At 45.1% G+C, this 27,695-nt stretch overlaps 1 protein-coding gene across 1 annotated transcript in view; it reads right to left on the bottom strand.

Annotated features, from left to right (window-relative positions):
* Positions 1 to 27,695, bottom strand: part of LOC117354848 (collagen alpha-1(IX) chain-like) — an 89,087-nt gene that overhangs the window by 9,911 nt on the left and 51,481 nt on the right. Inside the window, exons 11-17 of the mRNA XM_033932815.1 lie at positions 24,225 to 24,278; positions 20,546 to 20,617; positions 20,417 to 20,452; positions 15,135 to 15,179; positions 14,827 to 14,859; positions 13,065 to 13,211; positions 6,052 to 6,228 (exon numbers count right to left, since the gene is read on the bottom strand). Of these exons, the coding sequence (XP_033788706.1) occupies positions 6,052 to 6,228; positions 13,065 to 13,211; positions 14,827 to 14,859; positions 15,135 to 15,179; positions 20,417 to 20,452; positions 20,546 to 20,617; positions 24,225 to 24,278 (564 nt within the window). The remainder of the gene's footprint in view (positions 1 to 6,051; positions 6,229 to 13,064; positions 13,212 to 14,826; positions 14,860 to 15,134; positions 15,180 to 20,416; positions 20,453 to 20,545; positions 20,618 to 24,224; positions 24,279 to 27,695) is intronic.

Here is a 27,695-nt window from a genome sequence, read left to right as displayed (position 1 = left end):
AAGCTATAGCTCCTTATCAGCACCAGTTTTCATACATGGGATCTCTCAGAGAAAGAAAGAGATAATGGTTACTGTGGATGGGCAGACTAGATGGGCCATTTGGCCTTTATCTAACGTCATGTTTCTATTACGGAAAGGGTGGTAGATGCGTGCAACAGTCTCCCGGAAGAGGTGGTAAAAACAGAGACTGAATTCAAGAGGGCCTGGGATAGGCATGTGGGATCTCTCATAAGAACATAAGAAGTGCCTCTGCTGGGTCAGACCAGAGGTCCATCGTGCCCAGCAGTCTGCTCGCGCGGCTGCCCAACAGGTCCAGGACCTGTTTAGTAATCCTCTATCTATACCCTTCTATCCCCTTTTCCTTCAGAAAATTGTCCAATCCCTTCTTGAACCCTAATACCGTACTCTGCCCTATCACGCCCTCTGGAAGCGCATTCCAGGTGTCCACCACCCGTTGGGTGAAGAAAAACTTCCTAGCATTGGTTTTGAATCTGTCCCCTTTCAACTTTTCAGAATGCCCTCTTGTTCTTGTAGTTTTTGAGAGTTTGAAGAATCTGTCCCTCTCCACTTTCTCTATGCCCTTCATGATCTTATAGGTCTCAATCATGTCCCCTCTAAATCTCTTCTCCAGAGAAAAGAGCCCCAGTTTTTCCAGTCTCTCATTTGGCTTTTATCTGCCGTCATGTTTCTATGTTTTAACAACTTTGAACAGTTAAGTGCCATCTGCAAATTTAATCACCTCATGTACCTCATATACCACCTGTCATGTACCAAGGCAGCCGGTATCATGAATATTTTTCTTAAACGAAAGTGTGCACAAATAAATCTGCTGAGCTATAAACATACAGGACCTTATGTAGCCCTTTTCTGCCGTCACCTTTCTATGTTTCTATGACCTGATTCTAGTAACAGCGCTGTAAATTAACATAAGAATTGCCACTGCTGGGTCAGACCAGTGGTCCATTGTACCCAGTAGTCCTCTCACGTGGTGGCCCTCTGGTCAAAGACCAGCGCCCTACCTGCATATGTTCCAGTTCAGCAGGAACTTGTCTAACTTTGTCTTGAATCCCTGGAGGGTGTTTTCCCCTATGACAGACTCCGGAAGAGCATTCCAGTTTTCTACCACTCTCTGGGTGAAGAAGAACTTCCTTATGTTCGTACGGAATCTATCCCCTTTCAATTTTAGAGAGTGCCCCCTCATTCTCCCTACCTTGGAGAGGGTGAACGACCTGTCTTTATCTACTAAGTTTATTCCCTTCATTATCTTTAGTGTTTTGATCATGTCCCCTCTCAATCTCCTCTGTTCGAGGGAGAAGAGGCCGACTTTCTCTAATCTTTCGCTGTACAGCAACTCCTCCAGCCCCTTAACCATCTTAGTCGCTCTTCTCTGGACCCTTTCGAGTACCGTATTTTCGCGGATATAACGCGCGCGTTATACGTGATTTTACGTACCGCGCATACCCCTCGCGCGTTATATGCCTGAGCGCGGTATACAAAAGTTTTTAAACATAGTTCCCACCCCGCCCGATTCACCCCCCCAGCAGGACCGCTCGCACCCCCACCCCGAACGACCGCTCGCACGCGCTCCCACCCGCACCCGCATCCACGATCGGAGCAAGAGGGAGCCCAAGCCCTCTTGCCCGGCCGACTCCCCGACGCCCGATACATCCCCCCCCCGGCAGGACCACTCGCACCCTCACCCCGAAGGACCGCCGACTCCCCAACAATATCGGGCCAGGAGGGAGCCCAAACCCTCCTGGCCACGGCGACCCCCTAACCCCACCCCGCACTACATTACGGGCAGGAGGGATCCCAGGCCCTCCTGCCCTCGACGCAAACCCCCCTCCCTCCAACGACCGCCCCCCCCCAAGAACCTCCGCCCGTCCCCCAGCCGACCCGCGACCCCCCTGGCCGACCCCCACGACACCCCCACCCGCCTTCCCCGTACCTTTGTGTAGTTGGGCCAGAAGGGAGCCCAAACCCTCCTGGCCACGGCGACACCCTAACCCCACCCCGCACTACATTACGGGCAGGAGAGATCCCAGGCCCTCCTGCCCTCGACGCAAACCCCCCTCCCCCCCAGCCGACCCGCGACCCCCCTGGCCGACCCCCACGACCCCCCCACCCCCCTTCCCCGTACCTTTGGAAGTTGGCCGGACAGACGGGAGCCAAACCCGCCTGTCCGGCAGGCAGCCAACGAAGGAATGAGGCCGGATTGGCCCATCCGTCCTAAAGCTCCGCCTACTGGTGGGGCCTAAGGCGCGTGGGCCAATCAGAATAGGCCCTGGAGCCTTAGGTCCCAACTGGGGGCGCGGCCTGAGGCACATGGGCCAAACCCGACCATGTGTCTCAGGCCGCGCCCCCAGGTGGGACCTAAGGCTCCAGGGCCTATTCTGATTGGCCCACGCGCCTTAGGCCCCACCAGTAGGCGGAGCTTTAGGACGGATGGGCCAATCCGGCCTCATTCCTTCGTTGGCTGCCTGCCGGACAGGCGGGTTTGGCTCCCGTCTGTCCGGCCAACTTCCAAAGGTACGGGGAAGGGGGGTGGGGGGGTCGTGGGGGTCGGCCAGGGGGGTCGCGGGTCGGCTGGGGGGGAGGGGGGTTTGCGTCGAGGGCAGGAGGGCCTGGGATCCCTCCTGCCCGTAATGTAGTGCGGGGTGGGGTTAGGGTGTCGCCGTGGCCAGGAGGGTTTGGGCTCCCTTCTGGCCCAACTACACAAAGGTACGGGGAAGGCGGGTGGGGGTGTCGTGGGGGTCGGCCAGGGGGGTCGCGGGTCGGCTGGGGGACGGGCGGAGGTTCTTGGGGGGGGGGCGGTCGTTGGGGGGAGGGGGTTTGCGTCGAGGGCAGGAGGGCCTGGGATCCCTCCTGCCCGTAATGTAGTGCGGGGTGGGGTTAGGGGGTCGCCGTGGCCAGGAGGGTTTGGGCTCCCTCCTGGCCCGATATTGTTGGGGAGTCGGCGGTCCTTCGGGGTGAGGGTGCGAGTGGTCCTGCCGGGGGGGGGGGATGTATCGGACGTCGGGGGGGGCATCAGGCTTTCAGGATGGGGACAGACCTTCAAGGGGGGACAGGACTTCAAGGGAGGACAGTGCACGGAAGTCAGGGGGGGTGAACGGAGAGTCGGGACAGGCACGGAAAGTCAGGGCGGGCGAAAGGAGAGTCGGGCAGCATGCGCGTTATATGCCTGAGCGCGGTATAGAAAAGTTTTTGTACATATCATCGTGATTTCTGCGCGCTATACCCCTGTGCGCGTTTTACAATGGTGCGCGTTATATCCGCGAAAATACGGTAGTACCTTGTCCTTCTTCATGTACGGTGACCAGTGCTGGATGCAGTACTCCAGGTGTGGGTGCACCATGGCCTGGTACAGCGGCATGATAACCTTCTCCGATATTTTCGTGATCCCCTTCTTTATCATTCCTAGCATTCTGTTCGCCCTTTTTGCTGATGCCGCATATTGCGCGGATGGCTTCATCGACTTGTTGATCAGAGCTCCCAAGTCTCTTTCCTGGGAGGTCTCTCCAAGTACCGCCCCGGACATCCTGTATTCGTGCATGAGATTTTTGTTACCGACATGCATCACTTTACACTTATCCATGTTGAACCTCATCTGCCATGTTGATGCCCATTCCTTGAGCCTGATTATGGCACATTGCTGATCTTTGCAATCCCCCTGTGTCTTCACTACTCTGAATAACTTCGTATTGTCTGCAAATTTAATCACCTCACTCGTACCTATGTCCAGATCGTTTATAAAGATGTTGAACAGCATGGGTCCAAGCACCAAGCCCTGTGGCACCCAACTGGTGACGTTCTTCCAGTCCGAGTATTGTCCATTTATCCCCACTCTCTGTTTCCTATGCTCTAGCCAGTTTTTAATCCACGTGAGTATTTCACCCTCGATTCCATGGCTCGCAGTTTTCCAAAGTAGTCGTTCATGCGGAACCTTGTCAAACGCCTTCTGAAAATCCAGATATACAATGTCGACCGGGTCGCCCTTGTCTATCTGCTTGTTTACTCCCTTGAAGAAGTGCAGCAAGTTTGTCAAACAAGATCTGACTTTGCTGAAACTGTGCTGGCTGGTCCTCAGCAGACCGTGTCCGTCAAGGTGATCAATGATGCGGTTCTTTATCAGCGCCTCTACCATCTTTCTCTTTACCGAGGTCAGATTCACCGGTCTGTAGTTTTTCGGGTCTCCCCTCAAACCCTTTTTGAAGATTGGCGTAACATTCGCCACCTTCCAGTCCTCCGGAATCTTTCCCAATTTGATCGACAGATTGGCTATTAGCTCTACCACCGCCTAACTTAATTGTTTTAATTGGTGTTAATCGTTGTGTTAATTGACCAATGAAAAAATCATTTAAAAAATGTAGGTGCCCCTAGGTGCCTACAAAAAGGATGCCTAACGGTGCCTTAGGACAAAGTAGGTGTAGTTTGCACCAGAAATGATCTTAGGCACCTCTGTAGACGTGATTCTCATCAAACATAGGCACCGGAAATGTAGGCCTGCAAAACCGTGGCCTACATTAACGGCACCCATGTTAGACATAAACCACAATTCTCATAACGGTGTCTATGCGTGATTGATATGCAGCTGGCGCCATTTTTTAAGGTGCCAGCTGATGTAGATGCTGTTACTAGAATCAGCACCACAGTGTCTAAACTGCATGGATTGGTAGTGTGCCATTATGGGAAGACCAAATTCCTGCTATAATTCTACAAAAGCCTTATATCTAGAACTAATAACGAACTGCCCATGTATCCAGATGCCCTTAGAGTTGGTGTTATATGTAATATGTTCAATGTCCACAGGAGCTCTGACTTATTCCTATGTCTTGTGAGCTGTGTGCAGCTTAAAGCTACAAGTAATTCAGCCAGCTCTTGGCTGTTACATGCTTATCCAACAGTCTGCAATTTTTCAGGCCTGCTTTCTTTGGTGGTGGCTTGACTCTATTGTATGCAGAGACTGGTAGTTTGGACCTCCCTTTCCCATTGGGAAAGAATGGGGTGCACTATTGGGGCCTTCATGTGCCATTATCGGAAGACCAAACTCCCTCTGTAATTAATTCTACCAAAGCCTTATATCTTGAATGAATAACTAATTGTCCTTTTGTCCAGTTCCTTCTGTATTTGGAATTTAGGGTTGTTCAATATGGGCAACTTCCTGAAGAATTCTGGTATTCTCAAAACATACTCAGAGAACATGACCATACAGATTGAGTCTTCACTGAAGTAGACTGAGTAGACTGTCACATGAGTAGACTGAAGAATATTCTATATGGGGCTGAATGCTCAGTCTCTAGTAGAAGCCATATTGGCTGGTTCCCCAAATCAAGCTTTGCAAACCTAAAAGCTCCTTACTGTAGAACATACATGAAGCAAGACTAGTGAAAATCAGGATATCTGACTCCCCCATGCAATTTTTCTATGCTGTTTGCTTTTACCACATCCTCTGGCAATGGATTCCAGTATTTAATTGTATGTTGAATGAAAACAATCTGACTGATATTCAAATGACTTAACCAGCCAGAAACAGCCGCTGTTTGGTTAAATCACTTGTTCGTGTCTATCTGGTCATTTTCAGCAGCACTTGTACTGGTTATCTCTACTCCAAATGGCCGGTTAGCATCAAGTTAAAAGTGGCTAACTCGTGGGTGTTCTGGGGTGGGGCCGGTTTAAATGCCGATATTCAGCCCCTCACCACATAAGTTAACTGCTTAAATCAGTCCGCATAATAGCAGTCCTATCTTTAAGCATTTTGGCTTATGCAGTGAGGGGCTGAATACTGACTTAACTAGCTATGTGTTAGCCGGCTCAAAAAACCCCTGGATATTCAGAGCTGAAGCCCAGGCAGGGCTTGGCATTGAATATCTGGAAATAACGCCAGCAGCGATCAGCAAAACACTTACCACCGCCAACTAAATATTGGCCACCTCCACTTCACTTGTGATTTTATAGACCTCTATTTCTTTCCTTAGCTGTCTGTTTTCCAAACTAAAGAGCCCTATCTTGTTGAGGGTAAATGTTCACATTATGTTACAGCTGAATTCATACCTTTTCCCCTTCTACTCCTGGTGCTCCACAAGGACCTGGAGGTCCAATTAATGTCCCGTTGGCAGTCGGACAGGCACTGGCACATTTCTGTCTGATTCCAGCTGCATAAAGTGTCATTTGCTCAGTGACTACCTTATGACACAACTCATAGATAAGCTCGTCAGGCATTCCTGAACCCTGGAGAGTAACACACATTTTATGCACCATGATATGATTCAAGAGTTGCACTAAAAAATAAACATTTAAAGTACCAAGATTACACTAACATCAATCAGTATGCCATATTGTCTCAAAACCTTTTCTCCTCTAGTTATAAAGGGGGTAATTTTATGAGTTATTTTTGCATGTATATGGCCACATGTGCACAAAGATGGCTTCTTATAAAATACTGAATGATTTACATGGCATGACATGATGGTGTGAACTGTACCTCTAGGCATGGGGTGGCATTTAGCTAGACCATGGGCAGAGTTTGCAAGTATACACGTCCACCACCGAAGCTCTGCCTTAAAAGGGGGGGGGGCAACGGAGCAGAGCTGATCTGAGCAGGAGAAAAGCAGCTACAGAGAGAGGCAGAGGGAGAGAGAAGCCAAAGGGGAAAAAGCAGATAAAACAGCAGGAGAGAGAAGCAGAGGCAGGAGACCAAGAGGGGAATCGGTGAGAGTTATCTCCATCCACCCCCCGGCATGACATGATGGTGTGAACTGTACCTCTAGGCATGGAGTGGCATTTAGCTAGACCATGGGCAGAGTTTGCAAGTACACACGTTCTGATCGACGTCCACCACCGAAGCTCCGCCTTAAAAGGGGAGGGGCCAGCAGAGCAGAGTTGATCTGAGTAGGAGAAAAGCAGCTACAGAGCGAAGCAGAGGCAGAGGCAGAGAGAATAAAAGGGGGAAAAAAGCAGATAAGAGCAGGCGCAACCACAGCAGACCCAGAAGGCATCCGCAGCAGACCGGCAAGCAGACAACAATGGAAGCAGCAGATGGAAGCAAGATGTTGAGCTACCCAGTTTTCTGCATCATCTGCCATATGTATGACTACCTCCTCTCTGGGAGGCGGTCTTACGTATGCGCCCGATGCGGAGAACTGGAGAGCCTGAAGAGACAAGTCAGACTCCTGGAGGGCAGAATATTGGAACTGGAGGCACTTCAAGCAGGGGAGGAGGGAGACAGAGATGCAGAGAACGTCCAGACAGAGGAAGCAGAGAACAAGACAGAAGACACCATCGAGGAAGAAGTCCGAGAGCTGGAGAAGTTCATAGAGGAGGCATACAGGGAGGCTGTGGAAAATCACCAGCAATAGTGGAACTGCCAAAAGACACCTACAGAGAGTGTGGACCACCCGACAGACAACCACCAGGAAGAAATGGATGATACAGTAGCAAGAACGAATGATACGGACCTGCGGCAGGAGAGATGGACATACACCAGGGACACGGACCTGAGGCTGGAGAATCAGGAGAAGATAGAGAGGACAGCAATCATCGTGGGCGACTCCATCATCAGACAAGTTGACAGCCACATAGCGGGAGGAAGACTTGATCGGCTGGTGACCTGCCTACCGGGAGCCAAGATAGAAGACATAGTGAGCCGCATCGACAGGATCCTCAACAGTGTGGAAGAAGAAGATACGGCGTTGGTGATCCATGTGGGGATGAACAACGTGAACAATAGGAACTACAACAGGGAAGTACTGAAGGACCAATTCTGGATGCTAGGAAGGAAGCTGAAGACCAGAACGCAGAGGATAGCATTCTCGGAAATCCTGCTGGTACCCAGGGCAGATGAGAAGAGGCAGATGGAGCTGCAAGCAGACAACGCGTGGATGCGGCACTGGTGTGAGGAAGAAGGATTCCACTTCGTGCGCAATTGGACAACGTTCTGGGGGAAGAGCAAGCTCTACAGGAAGGATGGACTCCACCTCAGCAGAGACGGAACGAGGCTACTTGCAAGCAACATCAAGAGAGAAGTGGACAAGATTTTAAACTAGGAAGAAGGGGAAAGCCGACAGAGAGAGAGAGAGAGAGAGAGAGAGAGAGTCGATGGTTCGGGAACCGGTATACCCAGAGGATACCGTACAAGAAGATAGAGGGAAAGACTCACCGGATTACAGGCAAGAGAGATCGAAAAGGACACAAGAGGGAAGAAAATGCAAGAAAGGAAAAAGCTGCAAACTCAAGTGTATGTACACAAACGCAAGGAGCCTTACAAATAAGATGGGTGAATTAGAAGCCATAGCACAAAAAGATAACGTTGACATCATAGGCATCACGGAAACATGGTGGACTGAGGAAAACGTCTGGGACACTGTGCTACCGGGATACAAACTATACCGCAGAGACAGAGTGGCTCAAAAAGGTGAGGGCATTGCCATATACGTCAAAGAGGAAATTGAATCTGCTGGAGAGAACACGGCACAACTGACGGATAAGTTAGAGTCTCTATGGGTCAAAATTCCAGGAACAAATGGCCTGGAAACGAAGATCGGCATCTACTACCGTCCCCCAGGGCAGTCCAAAGAAATTTATGGAGAAATGACAGACGAGATTAAATGCAACTGCAAGGGAGGCAACACAGTTATCATGGGTGACTTCAACTATCCGGGAATAGACTGGAACCTAGGCATCTCCGGCTGCATTAGAGAGACCAAGTTCTTGGATGCTGTAGGCGATTGCTTCCTGGAACAACTTGTTAAGGAAAATATTAGAGGAAATGCAATTCTGGACTTAATTCTAAATGGCCTGCGAGGACTAGCACAAGATGTAGAAGTAGAAGGGACGCTGGGAAGCAGTGATCACAATATGATCCGCTTTGATCTGGACGCAGGGGAGAAACATCAGTCCAAACCGACAACCACGGCACTGAACTTCCGAAAAGGGAATTACGAAGGGATGAGACTCATGGTAGGGAAGAAGATTAAGAAGAGGATAAGCACTGTAAAAATGCTAGAGCAAGCTTGGTCCCTTTTTAAGGACACAGTCACCGAGGCGCAAAATATATATAATATAATAAAATGATAGGCCGCACATGCGCACTCAAAAATCGTGTTCCCTGATCCCGTCACGGAAACACGACTGCGCATGCGCGCCCACGGCTCTCTCGCGCTTATGCTCAAGCCACCGCCATGGCTCCTCTATCGAACCACACCAGGATCGAGAGAGGAGCTGCAGCGGCGACTTTCAACTAAAAAAAAAAAGTTACACAGCTGGGGGTAGCCGCGAGGTTGCGGTGGCCTTCCTCACCCCCGACTCTCACTGCAAGGAGCCGCAACGACGGGTTTGAAAAAAAAAAAAGGGAGCCATTAGCCTTTCAGCAGCTCCCTCTTAATTTAAGGTAAGTCGGCGGCTTTCAATTTAAACATGGGCGGGTGGCCCGCAGACAGAAGGATGCCAAAGCCGAAACGAAGCTTCCCGGGGGGGGGGGAGGACGGCACGGCAAGCGACGGCAAGGAGGGAGTGGGAGCAGGCCGCAGAGACTGTCGGTGCCTGCAGGCTGCAGCGGCTTTAGGCAGATGTCGGCATGGGAAGAAGTGCTGATGGACGGGGGGGGGGGCAAAAAAAAAAGGAAGGGAGGCCTACTGCTGGACAGGGGAAACAGAAAAGAGGTACTGCTGGATAGGGGAAGAGGTACTGATGGAGGGGGCAAAAAAAGGAAGGGATGTCTACTGCTGGACAGGGGAAACAGAAAACAGGTACTGCTGGACAGGGGAAGAGGTGCTGATGGAGGGGGGGGCAAAAAAAGGAAGGGAGGCCTACTGCTGGACAGGGGAAAAAGAAAATAGATACTGCTGGACAGGGGAAGAGGTGCTGATGGGACGGGTGGGGGGGGGGGCAAAAAAAAGGAAGGGAGGCCTACTGCTGGACAGGGGAAACAGAAAAGAGGTACTGCTGGACAGGGGAAGAGGTGCTGATGGACGGGGGGGGGAAGGAACGGAGGACTAATGCTGGATAGGGGGAGCAGGAAACAGGTACTGCGTGGTGGACAGCCAAGGAAAAAGAAAGACAGAAAGAAAGAAATACAGAAACAGGCTAAGGAGAGAGAGAGAGAGAGAAAGAAATACACACACACACACACACACACACATATTCTAGCACCTGTTAATGTAACGGGCTTAAAGACTAGTATATATATATATATATATATATATACCGCGTATCAACAAGGGATCCAAGAGGAAAAAGAACAAAGAACCGGCGTGGCTCACTGTAGAGGTGAAGGAAGCGATCAGAGACAAGAAAACTTCATTTAAGGAATGGAAAAAGTCAAAAATGGATGAAAACTGGAACAAGCACAAACAACATCAACGCAGGTGCCATAAGGCGGTAAAAGGGACAAAAGAGACTACGAGGAAAAAATAGCCAAGGAGGCGAAGAACTTCAAGCCGTTCTTTCGATATATTAAGGGGAAACAACCCGCAAAGGAAGTGGTGGGACCGTTGGATTACCATGGAATAAAGGGAGCACTAAAGGAGGACAAAGCAATCGCTGACAAACTGAACACATTTTTTGCATCTTTATTTACCGAAGAATATGTACACAGCATACCAGAACCCATCAAGCTATATGCTGGAAACGAAGACAGAAAGCTGACAGGATTGATAGTCAGTCTAGAGGAGGTTTGTAGGCAGATTGATAGGCTTAAGAGCGATAAATCCCTGGGACTGGATGGCATCCATCCGAGGGTCATCAAGGAACTGAAAGGGACCATAGCTGAACTGTTTCAACTAATAGCCAATCTGTCGATCAAATCGGGAAAGATTCTGGAAGACTGGAAGGTAGCGAATGTTACACCTATCTTCAAGAAAGGTTCGAGGGGAGATCCGGGGAACTACAGACCGGTGAGTCTGACCTCTGTACCGGGAAAGATGGTAGAGTCACTGATAAAGGACAGCATCATTGATCTCCTTGACAGAAACGGGCTGATGAGGACCAGTCAGCACGGTTTTAGCAAAGGCAGATCGTGTTTGACGAACTTGCACTTTTTTGAGGGAGTAAACAAACAGATAGACAAGGGCGATCCAGTCGACATTGTATATCTGGATTTTCAGAAGGCGTTCGACAAGGTTCCGCATGAACGACTACTTCGGAAAATTGCAAGCCATGGAACTGAGGGTGAAATACTCACGTGGATTAAAAACTGGCTGGAGCATAGGATACAGAGAGTGGGGGTAAATGGACAATACTCAGACTGGAAGAGCGTCACCAGTGGGGTGCCGCAGGGCTCGGTGCTTGGACCCGTGCTCTTTAACATCTTTATAAATGATCTGGTCATAGGTACGACGAGCGAGGTGATTAAATTTGCGGATGATACGAAGTTATTCAGAGTAGTGAAGACGCAGGGGGATTGCGAAGATCTGCAACGTGACATAATCAAGCTCAAGGAATGGGCATCGACATAGCAGATGAGGTTCAACGTGGATAAGTGTAAAGTGATGCATGTCGGTAACAAAAATCTCATGCACGAATACAGGATGTCCGGGGCGGTACTTGGAGAGACCTCCCAGGAAAGAGACTTGGGAGTTCTGATCGACAAGTCGATGAAGCCGTCCACACAATGTGCGGCGGCAGCAAAAAGGGCAAACAGAATGCTAGAAATGATAAAGAAGGGGATCATGAACAGATCAGAGAAGGTTATCATGCCGCTGTACCGGGCCATGGTACGCCCTCACCTGGAATACTGCGTCCAGCACTGGTCGCCGTACCTGAAGAAGGACACAGTACTACTCGAAAGGGTCCAGAGAAGAGCGACTAAGATGGTTAAGGGGCTGGAGGAGCTGCCGTACAGCGAAAGATTAGAGAAATTGGGCCTCTTCTCTCTCGAACAGAGGAGATTGAGAGGGGACATGATCGAAACATTCAAGGTACTGAAGGGGATAGACTTAGTAGATAAGGACAGGTTGTTCACCCTCTACAAGGTAGGGAGAACAAGAGGGCACTCTCTAAAGTTGAAAGGGGATAGATTCCGTAGAAACGTAAGGAAGTTCTTCTTCACCCAGAGAGTGGTAGAAAGTTGGAACGCCCTTCCAGAGGCTGTTATAAGGGGAAAACACACTCCAAGGATTCAAGACAAAGTTAGACAAGTTTCTGCTGAACAAGAACGTGCGCTGGTAGGGCTAGGCTCAGTTAGGGTGCTGGTCTTAGACCAGAGGGCCGCCGCGTGAGCGGACTTCTGGGCATGATGGACCACTGGTCTGACTCAGTAGTGGCAATTCTTATGTTCTTATGTTCTTAACCCGCATAAATTAATATCATTTTGATTCAACCCTCCCCACATTCCATGCCCCAATCTTTCCACCCCCAATCTGATCCTCCATCTCTTATCCAAACCCATCCAATAACTCCTTCCTCTAAATCCCAACCTCCTCCCTACATGTGCAAACACTAGCACTCTTTCCATTTCCTCATTTGACCCCCCCCCCAGGACTTATTTGGAATGGAGTGAATCCCTGGGGTCTAGTGGGCCAGGATAAGAGCAATTTCCATCTGTTGCTGCCCCCTATGGCTCAGAGTTCCAAAATGACGGCCTTGGTCCTAATCAGTAATCACCTGCCCACTCGAACCATACTGAATATTGAGCCTATATGATTTGTTTGCAACTATATTTGTATGAACATATAGAGTATTGGGACAATTTTATAAGCTCTGTCCTATATGCTCAGGTTACTTATACAATTACTTCCCAGCATATGCTCCCGAAAACCAGTTAGAAGCTATTACTTTCAGCCATCAATGGTCTGGCAAGCATTTTAAATAAATGAATTAAATAAATAAAATAGACCTGAAAAATTAAAGTTTGAAATTGTGGCATCACAATACTTCAAAATACTATCCAAAATATGCTAAATGCATATCAGAATTCCTTGATATATGTTGGCTATATCACCACACATTACTTGAACCAACTAGAAATTATTCCATGCATTACATTTTGTAATGCTTTCATGGATATGATTTTGGTGGACCAAGCATGCAGAAACAAAACTGTATAAGAAAAAGAAGGAGCGTAACCGTACTTCTGGCCCATGAAGTCCTTTTAGTCCTGGGGGACCTGCATTTCCAACTTCTCCTCTAGGACCAGGGAAACCTCTCGAACCAGGCAATCCAGGAATCCCCCTTCTTCCCTTTGGGCCCGAAGAACCAGCAGAGCCACATGCACCTTGCTGAGAGTTTTGTGTCAGAAGAGAATTGTTAGTCGATAAAATATGCAAGCAAAATAGCATAACAAAAATGATTCCAAAGTGGTTAAAGAAGCCCAGGCTCTTTGCAGCTTAATTCTGAAAAGACCATCAAATGGTCTGATTAACATTTATTTATTTATGTAAAACATTTATAGCTTGCAGCATCCCACAATTCTGCATCGGTTACATAAAAACATACATAATTGTTATAATTTTATTATCACAAACATAAAAAAATTATGGATTCATATAGCCATAGACACAAACCAGGCCATACAAGCATTTGAAAAAGCTTCCCCTGAATTCTCTCGGTGTAAACTTTCCCTTTCTGCTCCTATTTGGCATAATTCAAATATTGTTATTGGAGGAGTGCCATTACATTGGTCTTCATGGATGGGGAAGGACATTTGGTATATCAACCAACTTGTGGAAAATAAATCTCTAATGTCCTTCCAACAATTACAAGCTAAATTTGGCATCTCCTCTACGGAATTTTAGAGATGTTTTCAATTGCATCATTGCTTAATGAAATTAGAATGGCCTTTAAACCCCAAAACTCCCTTAATTTCAAAATTTTTGGAATTCTGTCAACTTGGAGTGACTCATGGTCATACAACCTCACTTTATTATAAGTTTTTTGCTTCATCATCTTTGACTCCGATTACATGTACAAAACATATAGGGACCTCTGAATCCACTTGAGCTGGATCTGAGGAACAATGGTTCTATTTTTTAAACATTCACAACACCCTACATTATCTACTAGTCTAATGCAATCATTATTCTTTCTGTTCAATAAAGCGTGATGGACCCCTAATAAATTACATAGAGCTCATTTATCAGATTCTAATAAATGTTGGCACTGTAAGGATAATTTAGGTGACCTGAAGCATATGATTTATGATTGCCCAATTGATCAACCATTTTGGAAATCAGTCTGGGAAATCATAGGTACTATATTACCTATTTCATCTCAATTATCGTTTGACATTGTTCTTTTTAGATCTGTTGCTTTGCCTGAAGACTTGAATGAATGGCATTCCAAATTACTTGATGCATTAATTGCTGTCACAATACAAATAATTCTTTCACATTGGAAATCAGCTCAGTTATTGAACACATCATTCTGGTGGGCAACAGTTATGATGATTCATAAATACAAATGTAAAGCCAATTCTCTTACAAATAAAAGCTTTAAATCTAATAAAATCTGGTCACCAATAGCAAATATTTCTTGTTCACCCTAATTATAGTTACTATCCAACTGGTAGCTTATAGCAGAAGCACTGAGAATTCAGACAAATACTCTTCACCGCTGAATTCCTCAGGCTACTATGAGGGTTCTTCAAAAAGTTTCCACACTTTCATATTTTCATGGGAAATGGTTGCTGCCACTCACCTTTCAGGTAGTGGGAGAGCAGTTATGCTGTGGTGAAGATGGCTGCTAAACATACAATTTAAACCAAAGAGGAATGAAAAAAGTGATGTGATTTGCTTTTGAGATATTTAATAAATAGTGTTTAAAAAAATAAAAGTGCAGAAATCTTTTGAAGATCCCTCGTATATTAAGATTAGATTAGATAAAAGAAAAACTTACTGATCCTTTGTCTCCAGCATCTCCCTCATCACCCTATTTATAAATATAGAAAGAGCAGATGTCACGTCAGGTAATCGAGGTCAGCACCACGCTCTACTTCAAAGGACGATGGGACAGACAGGTGGGGTCGCTCCAGAGGAATGCTTAAAAGATGGATTCTCGAGGGGGGGAGGGTTCTTGAGTGGGCAGACTTGTTGGGCCGCCAGCCTTTTTCTGCCGTCATACTCTATGTATCTATACTTTTCTGGGAACACATATTTCTCTTTCTGTTCACAGGTCATCCTTAAAACATTTAAGGAAAACAGTACCTTGGCTCCAACTTTTCCCACATTTCCTTTCCATCCAGTATCTCCCTGTAAAATAAATGTTTTAATTCTGGTCAGGAATTAGAATGTATGTGGCAATATATGTACATAAAGGAGCTAATTCTATAGACTGATGTCAAAGACTGGGTGCCAATAATCAGTAGTTATGTGCAAATGTGCACTAAGCATTGTTTAAACAAGGTGACACTTAAGTGCTTGTAATATAAAACATGGGCAGAACATGGGAATATCATGGACATGTCTTCAAGTGATATGCATAACTTATAGAATATTATCAGTTCTATGTGTCACTTGACGCATGTAGGCATGCCCAGTGACATCTGCTATTAACATGGCATCAATGGTCATGACATCCCAACTTGTGCTGCTATTCCATAATGCACACACTTCTTTTAAATTCTTCAGGAGTGACTGTTGTCAACAAATATTTTAGTGCTGACAACCTATTGCCAAGACAAAAAGAGGATTGACTCATTTGAGCTTTGGTGCTAGAGAAGGATTTCAGGCGTGCCGTGGACCGCCAGAAGAACTAACAAATCGATTCTGAAAGAGATCAAACAGGCTAGGTCACATGTGCCAAACACAAGGCCCGCAGGTCGAATCCGACTCGCCTGGCCCGCAGCAATGCTCCCAAATTTCCCCTTCTCACAGCCCAGCGTCTGATGTCACTGTCATGCTGGAAAGTCTGCCAGCCTCGGCAGCGATTTAGCGGTGTTGTCCATGGCTCCCCTTTCTGCTTTCCATCTGCCAAGATCCACCCGGGCAGAAACAGGAAGTTGCGCATCATTGGAGACAGACCACGGCAGGCGACAAGCAGGAGGTGAAACTGAATTGCAGGAGGCTTTGCTGAATTGCCGAGGCCAGCAGATTTTTTGTCTTGGTGGTGACATTGGACTAGTACGGGAGTGTGAGAAGAGAGGGACCGGCGCTGGAGGGAAAGACATGCTGGGCTGTGAAGAAAGAGAGACCGGTGCGGGAGGGAAAGACATGCTGAGCTGTGAAGAGAGAGAGAGATGAAGGGAGAGAGGCTGGACCTGGGGTGGTGTAGAGGAAGAGGGAAAAAGATATTTGAAGGGAGAACCGTTGGGAAGAGAAAGGGAGAAATGGTGGATCTGTGGGGAGGGAGGCAGGCAGGCAGACAGGGGGAGAGATGGGATGGGGCAGTTGGGAAGAGAAAGGGAGAAAAGTTGGATCTGGAAATGGAAGGGAGGGAGAAATGTTAGGCCTGGGGGTGGAAAGGAGAGAGAGAGAGAGAGATCCAGCATCTCTTTTTTTTTCCTTCCATCTCATTGTTCAGCATCAAGGGGGGATGGAAGAAGAACAACAACAGAAAAGAGAGGGAGCAAAATGTTGGACCAAGAGGAAAAAGGATGAGGAGAGATAGAAGGAAATAGGAGGAGGCTGGGAAAGGAGTGAGATGGGAAATGGGAAAGCTACAGAATAAGAGAAGACGGAAAATTGATAGGTAGCTGAAAATTTAAAAAGAAGGAGAAGAATGAGAAAGAGGGCAAGATTTGAGTGGTCAGAGGCAGAAAAGAAAAAAGGAGAAAAGTTGAAAGGGAAAATCAATATGTTAAAGACAGGGATTGGAGCAAGAGAGAAGAGGAGAAAAAAAATGGACAGCACACACTGGAAAGAGAATTAGAAGATAGACAAAATCAGAAAGAGAAACTTGGTCCAAAAGCAAAATGACCAGACAACAAAAGATAGAAAAAATAATTTTATTTTCTATTTTGTGATTACAATATGTCAGATTTGAAATGTGTATCCTTTCAAAGCTTGTGTTAGACAGCAAGTGTGAACTAGGGCCTAAAAGAGAGAGGAAAAGTCTTTTTTATTTATTTTGCATGTAACACATAGCTGACGTGGGGTTGGAAAGGTTGTATCCCTATACTTCTACTAAGACTAACCCCCCTCCTTTGCTGGCGCATAGTATGGGTTTTGGTGCCGTGGCGGTGGTGATTGATTTGACGCTCATAGAAGTCCTGTGAGCGTCGGAGCAGTTGCCGATGCTGCCAGCTCTGGGGCCCACACTGTGCGTTATCTTTTAGGCTGTAAAGGAGAGCTCTGTATAATGGCCTTCAATTGAAGCTACTGGATTTGAAGGTAGCATTTTATAAAGGCACAGGCATATTTGTGTCTTTATAAAACAGGGACAAAATAGGGGCTTTCTTGCCTGTTAAACCTATGCACCCTGTTATATAATCGGGTGTTATTTTGCTCAAGTGCACAGTAATAGACTGTAGACTATAATACAGAGAATGCAGAAAGTGTGTACCTCAGAGTCACAATATTATAGCAAAAAGAAAGAAAAAAAAAATCCCAATTACCGTAACTATTTTTTCAAAATACAGTATTGACTTGTTACTTGGCTTGGAATCTGTTGATGACACAGTCAGAAGAATCTGACCAGATACCAGGATTCTGTACAAGGCTATATAGAATCTGAACTTTTTGAGTAAATTCTTCAGGCCTTTCTATGATTTCTTTTGTTATAAAATAATGAAAGTATGTTTGAGTCTCTATGGCCTATATTTAATAACTTCTTGATATGAGGAGTTGGTATGGATTGCTGATTACAGCACTAATCTACAAATCCAGTACACTCGAGGACATGAGCTCTAATATATGCTCTGCTTCTGCACTCTTTTGTAATATCAAACAAATTATTTTATTTCCCCATGCTTCATTTCACCCAACTGATATTGGATAATTATTGTAACAATTGCCCTTTTCCCCATCCCTTTGGCATGCTAGGTGACCTTGAACTATGCCTTAAGTAGTTCTGAGGAGGGCCAGCTTAGTTTACCTGGACAGGTACGAGTGAGCAAATATGAAATAAAAAAATTCAACTATTACACTTTCTCACATTGCACCAGGATTTACTAGTTAGAAACATCTGTTGATAGATAAGGCCTAATCCAAGAGCAAGTGAAAATGTGGATTAGTAGCTATAAATGAATAAATGAAAATTGGATAAGCTGAAATAAAATGATCAGAAATACAAAAAGTTAAAAATCAGGAATTTTAAGTTAACATATGGATTTGATATATGTCATGTGCTTGACGGATATAGGGAGGCAGGCTAAGACATTTTGTGATTGATAACCACCATACCAACAGATGGGAAAGCTTAAGTTATAGGGCTTCTTTGTGTTAAAGAATGACCAGCCTGAACTAGGCCAATCTTCAGGGAAATGTAGGCAGACAGGAGTTGGCTTTTGACCTGGTATCCACATACCAGGGGACCCTAGGTTTGCCATGACTTAAGTTTGCTATGGGGAAGGACAAATCTAAACCATATGTGTATCATGGTATGTATAAATTTAAGTTTTAGTAAATTTCATAAAGTTAGGAAAAGATACATAATAGAAATTCATTTAGGTAGCTATAGGTAATAAATTAACAAATATAAGTTAACAACAAATATAGATTAGGAATATATGTTATTTTGATTTTCATATATCTGAAATCCTGAAGAGATCCTGATAAGGCAACAGATGGTGTTTGACCTCTGACCTTAAGCAACTTTTTTCTACTTCTAGAATCTTGATGGGAGGGGTACCTGCTCTTTCCATCTTTTCTTTGTTCAGTCTTAGTGAGACAAAGATCTCAGAATAGAAAAGGACACTGATATTTACAGGAAAGGATAAAAGCTGTATAGCCTTTGTAAGTATATTACAATATTTGTCTATGTATTTCTTCTTTTTATAAAATATGTAAGCATAATGTGAGAATGTAACTTTTTAGATATAAGAATGTAATTTGTAACACGCCTATATGAAGCTAGCCTTATATGGGAATAAATAATGTGAACCAATTAGACTGCAGATGGATTGTAACGAAGGAATGTCGTCATTTAGGATATATATGGACGTGTAACTAGTAAAACGTTGGAATTTTTTATGAGCAAGGCCAGCTTTTGGCTTCTGTAATAATTCTCATGATGCAAATGATAATCAATTTAAAATTAATTGATTAATCTTATGATCTAATATCGATATCTAATAAAAAATAAGATTTTGGATTTTATTAAAATATATTATTTTTTGTCATTTCATTTTACAACCCTAGAATAGCTATAAGTACGCTTGTGTGCAATTATCCTGATCATAGGCCATTCACCTCAAAGATGATAGTGTATGTTGGAATCCTGTTCAGATATAAGAACCTATATAAATCTTAAGTAACAAAGATATTTATGAAAATTCATATTTGGTTAATCACTTATCTTACAGGATCAAAGTGATTATGATAATTACTATATACTATTTTAGCCATCCATTCTGTGCAAAACTGGGTTGAAAATTGACATGTATATACTGGACATCTGGAGGATTCAACTGGACACTACAGACCTATATTCAGACCTATATTTTCCCATAGCCAGGCACAGCCTGTGTACCTTGCTACAGCTGCAGCCTTTGCAATGCCAGCAATGATGTTCTTGTTTTCATTCCCTGCTGGGAGTCTATCTCTTCAAGGCCCTGCTGGACTCTTATCACTGCTGTATGACTTCTTATGCCAAACACCCTAAAAAGCCATAAACCATTTATAATGAGCAAGGAACTCTGCTCATGTGGGTGTAACAAGATGAAAGAACTTGGTACCAAACCATGGACTCTCTGTCTCTGAACCAAGCTATGGGAACCAGACAGCTGGATTGTTGAAAGGCCATCTCTTTGCCAACTTTTCATCTTACAAGGACACCAACTCGAATATGCATAGAATTGTAAAACCTCTAATTAGTAGATGCAAGTCTCCGTGCTGAAAGATGAGAGTTCAGCAACAGTTCTCTGTTTCTGTAAGGCCCCCCTTTTACTGGGGGGGGGGGGGGGTGGAGGCGAGAGAGAGGCGTGGACGATAGGGAAGAGTTAGCTGTACATTATGTTATGTACCAATAGGGAAGTACATAAGTAGAATTCGGGGGTGGACTTTTTTGGAACAAAGGAAGAATTTCTCTGTATAAAAAACACGTGCATTCTAAGAAAAGCCAGAGAAAGATTCTCTTACTTATGCTACGGGGAACTGCTAGCCCCCTGCTAAGCATATGAGTGCAAATTCTTCTCTCCATTGTATATTCTGAACTGACAATACTTTATATATTTTTTTGTGCTATGCCTTGGCTGCTGTAATATTGTAACTTTTTATACTACCAATAAACAAATATTGTCTGTTTTGGAAGATACAATGCCATCTTGTAGTTATTCCAATGAGGTCAGCAAAGCAGCCTTTTTATCTCAAAATCAAAGCAGACTATATACCTTCAGGCCATCATCTCCTGTGTTCCCTTGTGAACCCTGTGGAAAAATTGAAGAAAACAAATTGAACATTTCAAGGCCCCCAAAAATGGTCATTTGAACTAATCACAGCTATCCTAGCAAACAGCTTACTTTTGGGCCTGCAAGTCCCCGAGAGCCTTGGTTTCCAGGTAGGCCAGAGTCACCCATTCCACCTTTTGATCCCTAATAATGGAAAAACAGAACAGCATAGTTTGGGTAGTATAGTCCCAGGCTTATCTGATTTACAGTTTATCACTGCACTTGAGACATCAGTGGCTGAGCAATAAAGCACAGAAATTTCCTATGGCCTTATCGTCTGCAATTAAAAATCCCAACTATGTGTTTGTATTACATGAAAGAAGGCAATAAACACATATATTTAGATAAAATAGAAACATAAGGGCTCATTTTCTAAAAAAACAAAAAACCCAATCAAACAAACATCCATAAAGTGGCATAAAAGGGTAGATGGATGTTTATCTTGCTAAATCTTCCAATTCGCTATTTTCAAAACGTATTTTGTACACGGATTTCTATGGTGGTTGACTGCAGTGTCTAAATCTGAAGGGTGCGTGTTGGCGGTATGGTCTGAGTAGGACTAGGGCGGATTTGGATGTTTTTCTGCAATAGTCAGAAAAACTCAGATTTGTGAAAAGCTCAAATATATTCCAAATACACTTTCACAAGAATATGAGAAATGTCATATACAACATAAACAGTACTGCTTCCAAGTGATACAAACTAGCCACTATCAGAGAGGATACTGGATAGAGAGCTGAATGGGGACGACGGGAATCCCGTGGGACCCACGGGGATCCCGCAGGTTCCCCCTTCAGGTCACAGGGACCCGTGGGGACGCCTCCTAGGGTCGTGGGGATCCCGTGGGGACGCCTCCTAGGGTCGCGGGGTTACCGTGGGGACGCCCCTCGTGATCTCGGGGATCCCGCGGGGTTCAATATAACTCGAGCCATGAGGCTCATCTGATTTTCCTACCTGCCCTGCTGTGAGGCTCATCTTCCATTTCCTGCCTGCCCTGCTGCAGCACACATAGCCAATCGGAAGTCTTCCCCGATGTCAGCGCTGATGTCGGAGGGAGGGCTTATGGAAGACTTCCGGTCGGCTACGTGTGCTGCGTCAGGGCAGGCAGGAAATGTAAGATGAGCAGTGTTCTCCCTAGCACCCGGTGGTCCCCCCCCCGCCAGAGATGTAATCCAGGTCGCAAGGAGGTCAGGGATAGAGATGGTTCACTGGGCCTAGGCATGGAGGAGCTACCTTACTGCACGCTTTAAGAGGAAAATAAGCTTTTAAATCCTAGGGTGTTTTTGTTTCAGGACTAAGTTCGGTGATTTTAAACATTTCCAAAGCTCGTTGTAAGCACCAAAGAGGTGATTCTCTGGGGGGGTAATATTCAAAGCAATGTCACTGTCCCTAAATGGCTCCGGGTCACTGAAAACCGGGTATGTTGTGGACATTCTGTGGCTGGAGTGAGCATTTGGCTAGTAAAGGACTGATATTCAAGACTTAACTTGCCAAAGTCAAATGGGACTGTGCTTAAAATTCAATCCTTTCTTTATACCATTCACCAAAGTCTGTTAAATACTGAATATCCCACTTAACCTAGAGTTTAGCTGACTGTAAACCCATAGAGACACTGGATCTGGACAGGGGGGGAGAGAGGAGAGAGAGACAGAAAAGGACCTTGAGGAGGGGCTGGAATGCAGACTTGAACCAAAAGGGAGGAGGAAGACAGAGCAAATGCTGGACTAGAGGGGGTAGAGAGGGGAAACACATTGAACTGAGGAGAGAGAGATGCCAGGCCCTGGGGGAGAGGGAGGACAAAGAGAATGAGACAGACAGAAAGACCCGGAACAAAGGTGGGAGGACTCAATATGTTAGCTTTGGGAAATGTATATAGCAGATGTTTTTGTATTGTGTTCAAAAGAAAAGGAAATGCATTTCTGTTTTTATTTCTACAATGTTGAAGTACTTGTTGACCCTTGCTGTGAATGGTGGGGATCCCCAGGCACTGCCAGCAGAGGACCTTGTCTAGAGACAGCCAGAACTCCCCTCCACCAAGCACAGCAGTCGCTGGCAACATCCATGAGCCACTGAGGTGCCAGCATCTGTGACTCAGGGACGCTACTGCTGCCTGCCAAGCTTGGCAAAAGGGACCCCCGGCCAACTGCAAAGGAAGTCCTCAGCTGACAGCTTGGAGGTTCTCGTCAGCTGAGTATTTATTTATATTGTATTAGAGGCTCTGGTAGAAACCCGTTTACAAATTAATATTTACAAATTAATATTTCCAAATTAATAAAGTGTCTTTGCTTATTTGTAAATGGGTCTCTACCAGAGCCTTTAATTCAGTAGCATAATTAAATGAAATAACTATTTCTGAAGTTTATAGGGACGGGCGGGGACGAAGGGGATTCCTCGCGGGGATGGGTGGGGACGGAGGGATTCCTCGCAGGGACGGGTGGTATTTTGGCGGGGATGGGTGGGATTTCTATCTCCACGCAACTCTCTAATACTGGATTCAATTGATCAGTAGTCTAAACCAGCATGGCATTCATTTTGAAATAATAATCTATTACTTTTTCCATAATTGTCATCCAAAACATGTTACATGAAAAATAACATAGTAAAAGCACAAACTTAACACAATAAAAGAAAAGTTATCATAACAAATCCTCAGAAACATATATGGAAAAATTCTATACATGACACTCAAAATTCAGCAATGAAAAAAACTAGAATTGAATGGTATTCTATAATGGGTATTCTGCCCTTTAGAGAATAGCACATTAGCCAAGATTCATGTTAAAGTTTGGGTGTTATACCAACTGAAACCAGGTGGATCCACCGAATTCTATAACAATGCACATTTTAAGAGAACACCCTGGTCGGGCCATGCCTCCTTTGCAGATCCATGCAGAAACAATCAGGCACTATTCTATATATGGGCATTTTCACATGGATCTGCCATTTCTTCCCCATTTTGGCACCTTGAATTTGTTAGAATGATTTTTTTGCAAGGCCACTTTCTCCAGCCCTTGGTCATTTAACAAGATTTCTAAAGAAAAGGATCTATTAAAATAACAATTTTAGCAGTTCTTCCCCATAATATACTGATATCTCTATACATTAAGGGCTCCTTTTACAAAGGTGCGCTAGCTACTACCGCCTCCTTTTAAGCAGGTGGTAGTTTTTCGACTAGCGCATGCTATAGCATGCGCTAATTTTGTGCGTGCGCTAAAAACGCTAGCACACCTTAGTAAAAGGAGCCCTAAGATTTTGGCTTTTGAAACACTGTACTTTACATTTTTTCATTATACTTCATTTGCATGACCTCTGTATTTTTATAGCAGCCGGCACATATATAGGGTTACCAGATTTTACATCAATAAAATCCAGACTCCTAGGCCTGCACCCAGGCCTGCCCAGTTCCACCCAGCCCCGCCCTGTTATACCCAAACCCCGCCCCCGCTGCCTGTTCATTGGGCATGAAGGCATACCACACATGCGCGGATGTGACACGATGGTATCACCACATTGCATCCGCGCATGCGAGGATGCCCCCTCCCGACACGATTTCTTTTCAAAACCCAAAGTCCCAGACTTTGAAAAGTTGTCTGGACCCCTGGACATGTCCTCCCAAGGAAGTCATGCCCAGGGAAATCCGATCATCTGGTAAACTTACACATATATGTATTTATGGAAGGGGATAGCCTGGGGGATTGGCAGAAAGTGGGAAGGGATGGCGTGGTGGCATTTTATGTGCAATGTGACTTACCATAGAACCTGCTCTTCCTGCTGGACCCCTTGGCCCTCGATCACCTTTATCTCCCTAGAAAGACAGTTTATGGGAGATTTATACTCAGCATATGTTACTTTCAAATTCATAAACTGTGGTAATTGATTTCAAAATCATACCACAGTAATTATGTTCCCAAACTAACTTCTACTGTATTGAAGTTAGGTCTGCTTTATTAGTCTAACTCAGTGGTTCCCAAACCTGTCCTGGGGAACCCCCAGCCAGTCAGGTTTTCAAGATATCCCTAATGAATATGCATGAGAGAGATTTGCATATAATGGAAGTGACAGGTATGCAAATCTCTCTCATGCATATTCATTAGGGATATCTTGAAAACTTGACTGGCTGGGGGTCCTCCAGGACAGGTTTGGGAACCATTGGTCTAACTTATATGTTGAAGTTCTACAGAGAGTGGCTGGATTTTACCACGTTTCATAAAAATGTTCTGTCTGTCTCGGGCCTGCCCCTAACCCCACCTCCAAGTTAATGTATTACCATTATGTACATAACTGGCTCAGGAGTTCTATGCATATAATTATGTGTATAACTGATCCAAGTATTAAAAAAGGAGACACATAAATACATTAATGAAAATCACCAAACAAGCTTTCATTCTCATCCATTTGGAGAGTTTCACTTAACACTTCTACAGTCAGTGTTTTAAGTTTCCAGTTCTTCAGGAGAGAGCTGTTATGTACAAGGCACTCTCTGGTCTTTTATTGAATGGCTCAGGAAGAATAAACATGTTGACCATGTTAAAATTTATTATTAGAAGATCAATCCTTATCATTGCCTCTGACACAAAAAGGGGCTGAATCAACACAAGTCTGAAAGTGAGAAGTAGAGAATGAACTCATTTTCCCGTCCCGTCCCTGCGAGTTCTTTTCCTGTCCCTGCCCCATTTCTTTAAGCTCTGTCTTAACTGCACAAAACTCGAACACTTATGATTTTAAAGTGTTTGAGGCTTGTGCAGACGAGGACAGAGCTTGCAGGAATGGGGCAGGGACAGGAAAAGAACTGGCGGGGATGGGACGGGAAAATGAGTTCCGCGGGGAGGAGGAAAAATTTGTTCCTGTGTCATTCTCTAGTAAGGAGCAGGAGTGGCAACCAACAATGCTTCAGAAATATTCTTTAGCAAGCTCGATACCAAGAATGTGATCCACAAACAACACTTTTCCCACGCCAAATTTCCCTTACTACAAGATTAAGAAACCATTAAATCTCCCTGCACATATCACTAGAGTCCCCCTTATCACCTTTCAATTGTTAGCCCTTACTCCTGGTTTAGGGGAAATGAAGGGGTCCTTTAATGAGGGTGCATTAATGGATTTAGCATACACTAATGAATTAGTGCACATTAAGGGCTCCTTTTACGAAGCCGCAGTAGCGGTTTAACGCGCGCTAAACCGCCAGCCACACTAGCCGCTACCACCTCCTCTTGAGCAGGCGGTAGTTTTTCGGCTAGCGCGGGGGTAGCGCATGATTAAAAGTCACGCACGTTGAAGCTGCTACCGCGGCTTCGTAAAAGGAGCCCTAAGTGCCATAAAGCCTATGGGTACACAATGGTCTGCTTGGTATTTAGTGTGCCCTAAATCCATTAGCGCATCTTAATGAAAGGGCCCCTAAGGGGGGAATTCATCAGTGTGTGCCACTGTTAAGTTGGGATATTTTAGCACCAGGTCTCGTTGCATAAAATGGGACCCTGTGGTACAATAACCTGTCTTAACAGTAGCACATATTGATGAATTTCCCCCTAAGTGTCTACAATAACATATTACAAGGCTTCCCAAAATTGTCAAGGTAACCTTGCAGCCAGGTGGCCTTCCAGACTATCTACAACAAACAATCATGAGATAAGCATGCATACACTGGGAATGCGGCACATGTTAAAACATCTCATGTTTTTCATTGAGATATTATGAAATTCTAACTAGATGTGGGGTCAACAGGACAGGTTTGGGCATATTGAAGTCAATATTGGGGCCACTATCTAGCTTTAAACAAATAAAAAGTCTGTTTAAAGTTATACATATTTTCATCATCGCTATCTATGCAAATGCCAGTACCGCAAATTCACAAGTAACTTTAAGAGAATAATTTTATAACAGGGTGCCTAGGTTCAGAGGGTGGGAACGTTTCTCTTTTTAGCCTACTTTATATGGACTCATAGGCAGAAATAGTCTCTAGATCAGGGGTGGGCAACTCCAGTCCTTGACGACTGGAATCCAGTCAGGTTTTCAGGATTTCCCCAATGAATATGCTTGAGATCTATTTGCATGCACTGCTTTCAATGCATATTCATTGGGGAAATCCTTAAAACCCGACTGGATTCTGGCCCTCAAGGCCCACCCTGCTCTAGATCAGTGGTTCCCAACCCTGTCCTGGAGGACCAGCAGGCCAATCGGGTTTTCAGGCTAGCCCTAATGCATATGCATGGAGCAGATTTGCATGCCTGTCACTTCCATTATATGCAAATCTCTCTCATATAAATTTGTTAGGGCTAGCCTGAAAACCCGATTGGCCTACTGGTCCTCCAGGACAGGGTTGGGAACCACTGCTCTAGATTGTAAGCAGTGGCACTTCCATATAAGCGACACCGCCCATGTTCCACCTTAACTCTTCCCCTTAGCGTGTCAAATCTGCAACTTGCACCAAACAAACTTGTAAGCCTGGCCTAGTTTTATAAGAAATTTTATACACGTAAAAGGTTTATAAATTACCTCCTAAATGCTATAGAGTTTATGACCAGGTTTGTTACTGTTGAGGTTTTGTTATTTTCGAGTAGGATGAAGTTTGTTTTGTCAGGATTTAGTTTTAGTTTGTGGTCATTCATCCATATTGCTACTGTTTCAAGTGTTCTGTGTATTGTGGCTGCCATGGATGGTGCTGGTTGATCGAATGGAAGGAGAATGGTGATGTCATCTACATAGCTGTAGGAGGTTAGGCCTTGTTTGTCTAGGTAGGAGCTGAGGGAGGGAATATATAGGTTGAAGAGTGTGGGAGAAAGAGGTGATCCTTGGGGTACTCCACAGGGGTTGGACCATGGCTCGGATTTTTCTTTGTTTGTTTTAACTCTGTGTGTTCTGGATTGTAGTTTAAACCATGATAGTACCTTACCACTGATTCCTATTGAGTCTAGTATTTGTAGAAGGATGTCAAGGTCTACCAGGTCAAAGGCTGCGGAGAGATCTAGTTGGATAATCAGCATTTTTTTGCCTGTGCTGAGGTGTTGTCTAGCGGTGTCCATGAGTGAGCCTATTAGGGTCTCGGTGCTGTGGTTGGTTCTAAAGCCAGACTGTGTAGGGTGGAGTAAGTTGTGGTTTTCTAGGTATGAGTTTAGGCCTTTGGCTACTAGGCCTTCATTAGCTTGACATAAAATGGTATTGAGGCTATGGGTCAGTAGTTGGATTGTTGGGTATTTTTCTCCTTTGGGGTATTTCAGGATTGGAG

This window comes from Geotrypetes seraphini, chromosome 2 (genome assembly GCF_902459505.1).
Source record: "Geotrypetes seraphini chromosome 2, aGeoSer1.1, whole genome shotgun sequence".
NCBI lineage: Eukaryota > Metazoa > Chordata > Amphibia > Gymnophiona > Dermophiidae > Geotrypetes > Geotrypetes seraphini.
The sequence above is the reverse complement of the archived record's forward strand: the minus strand, read 5'-3'. Positions and strand labels throughout refer to the sequence as shown.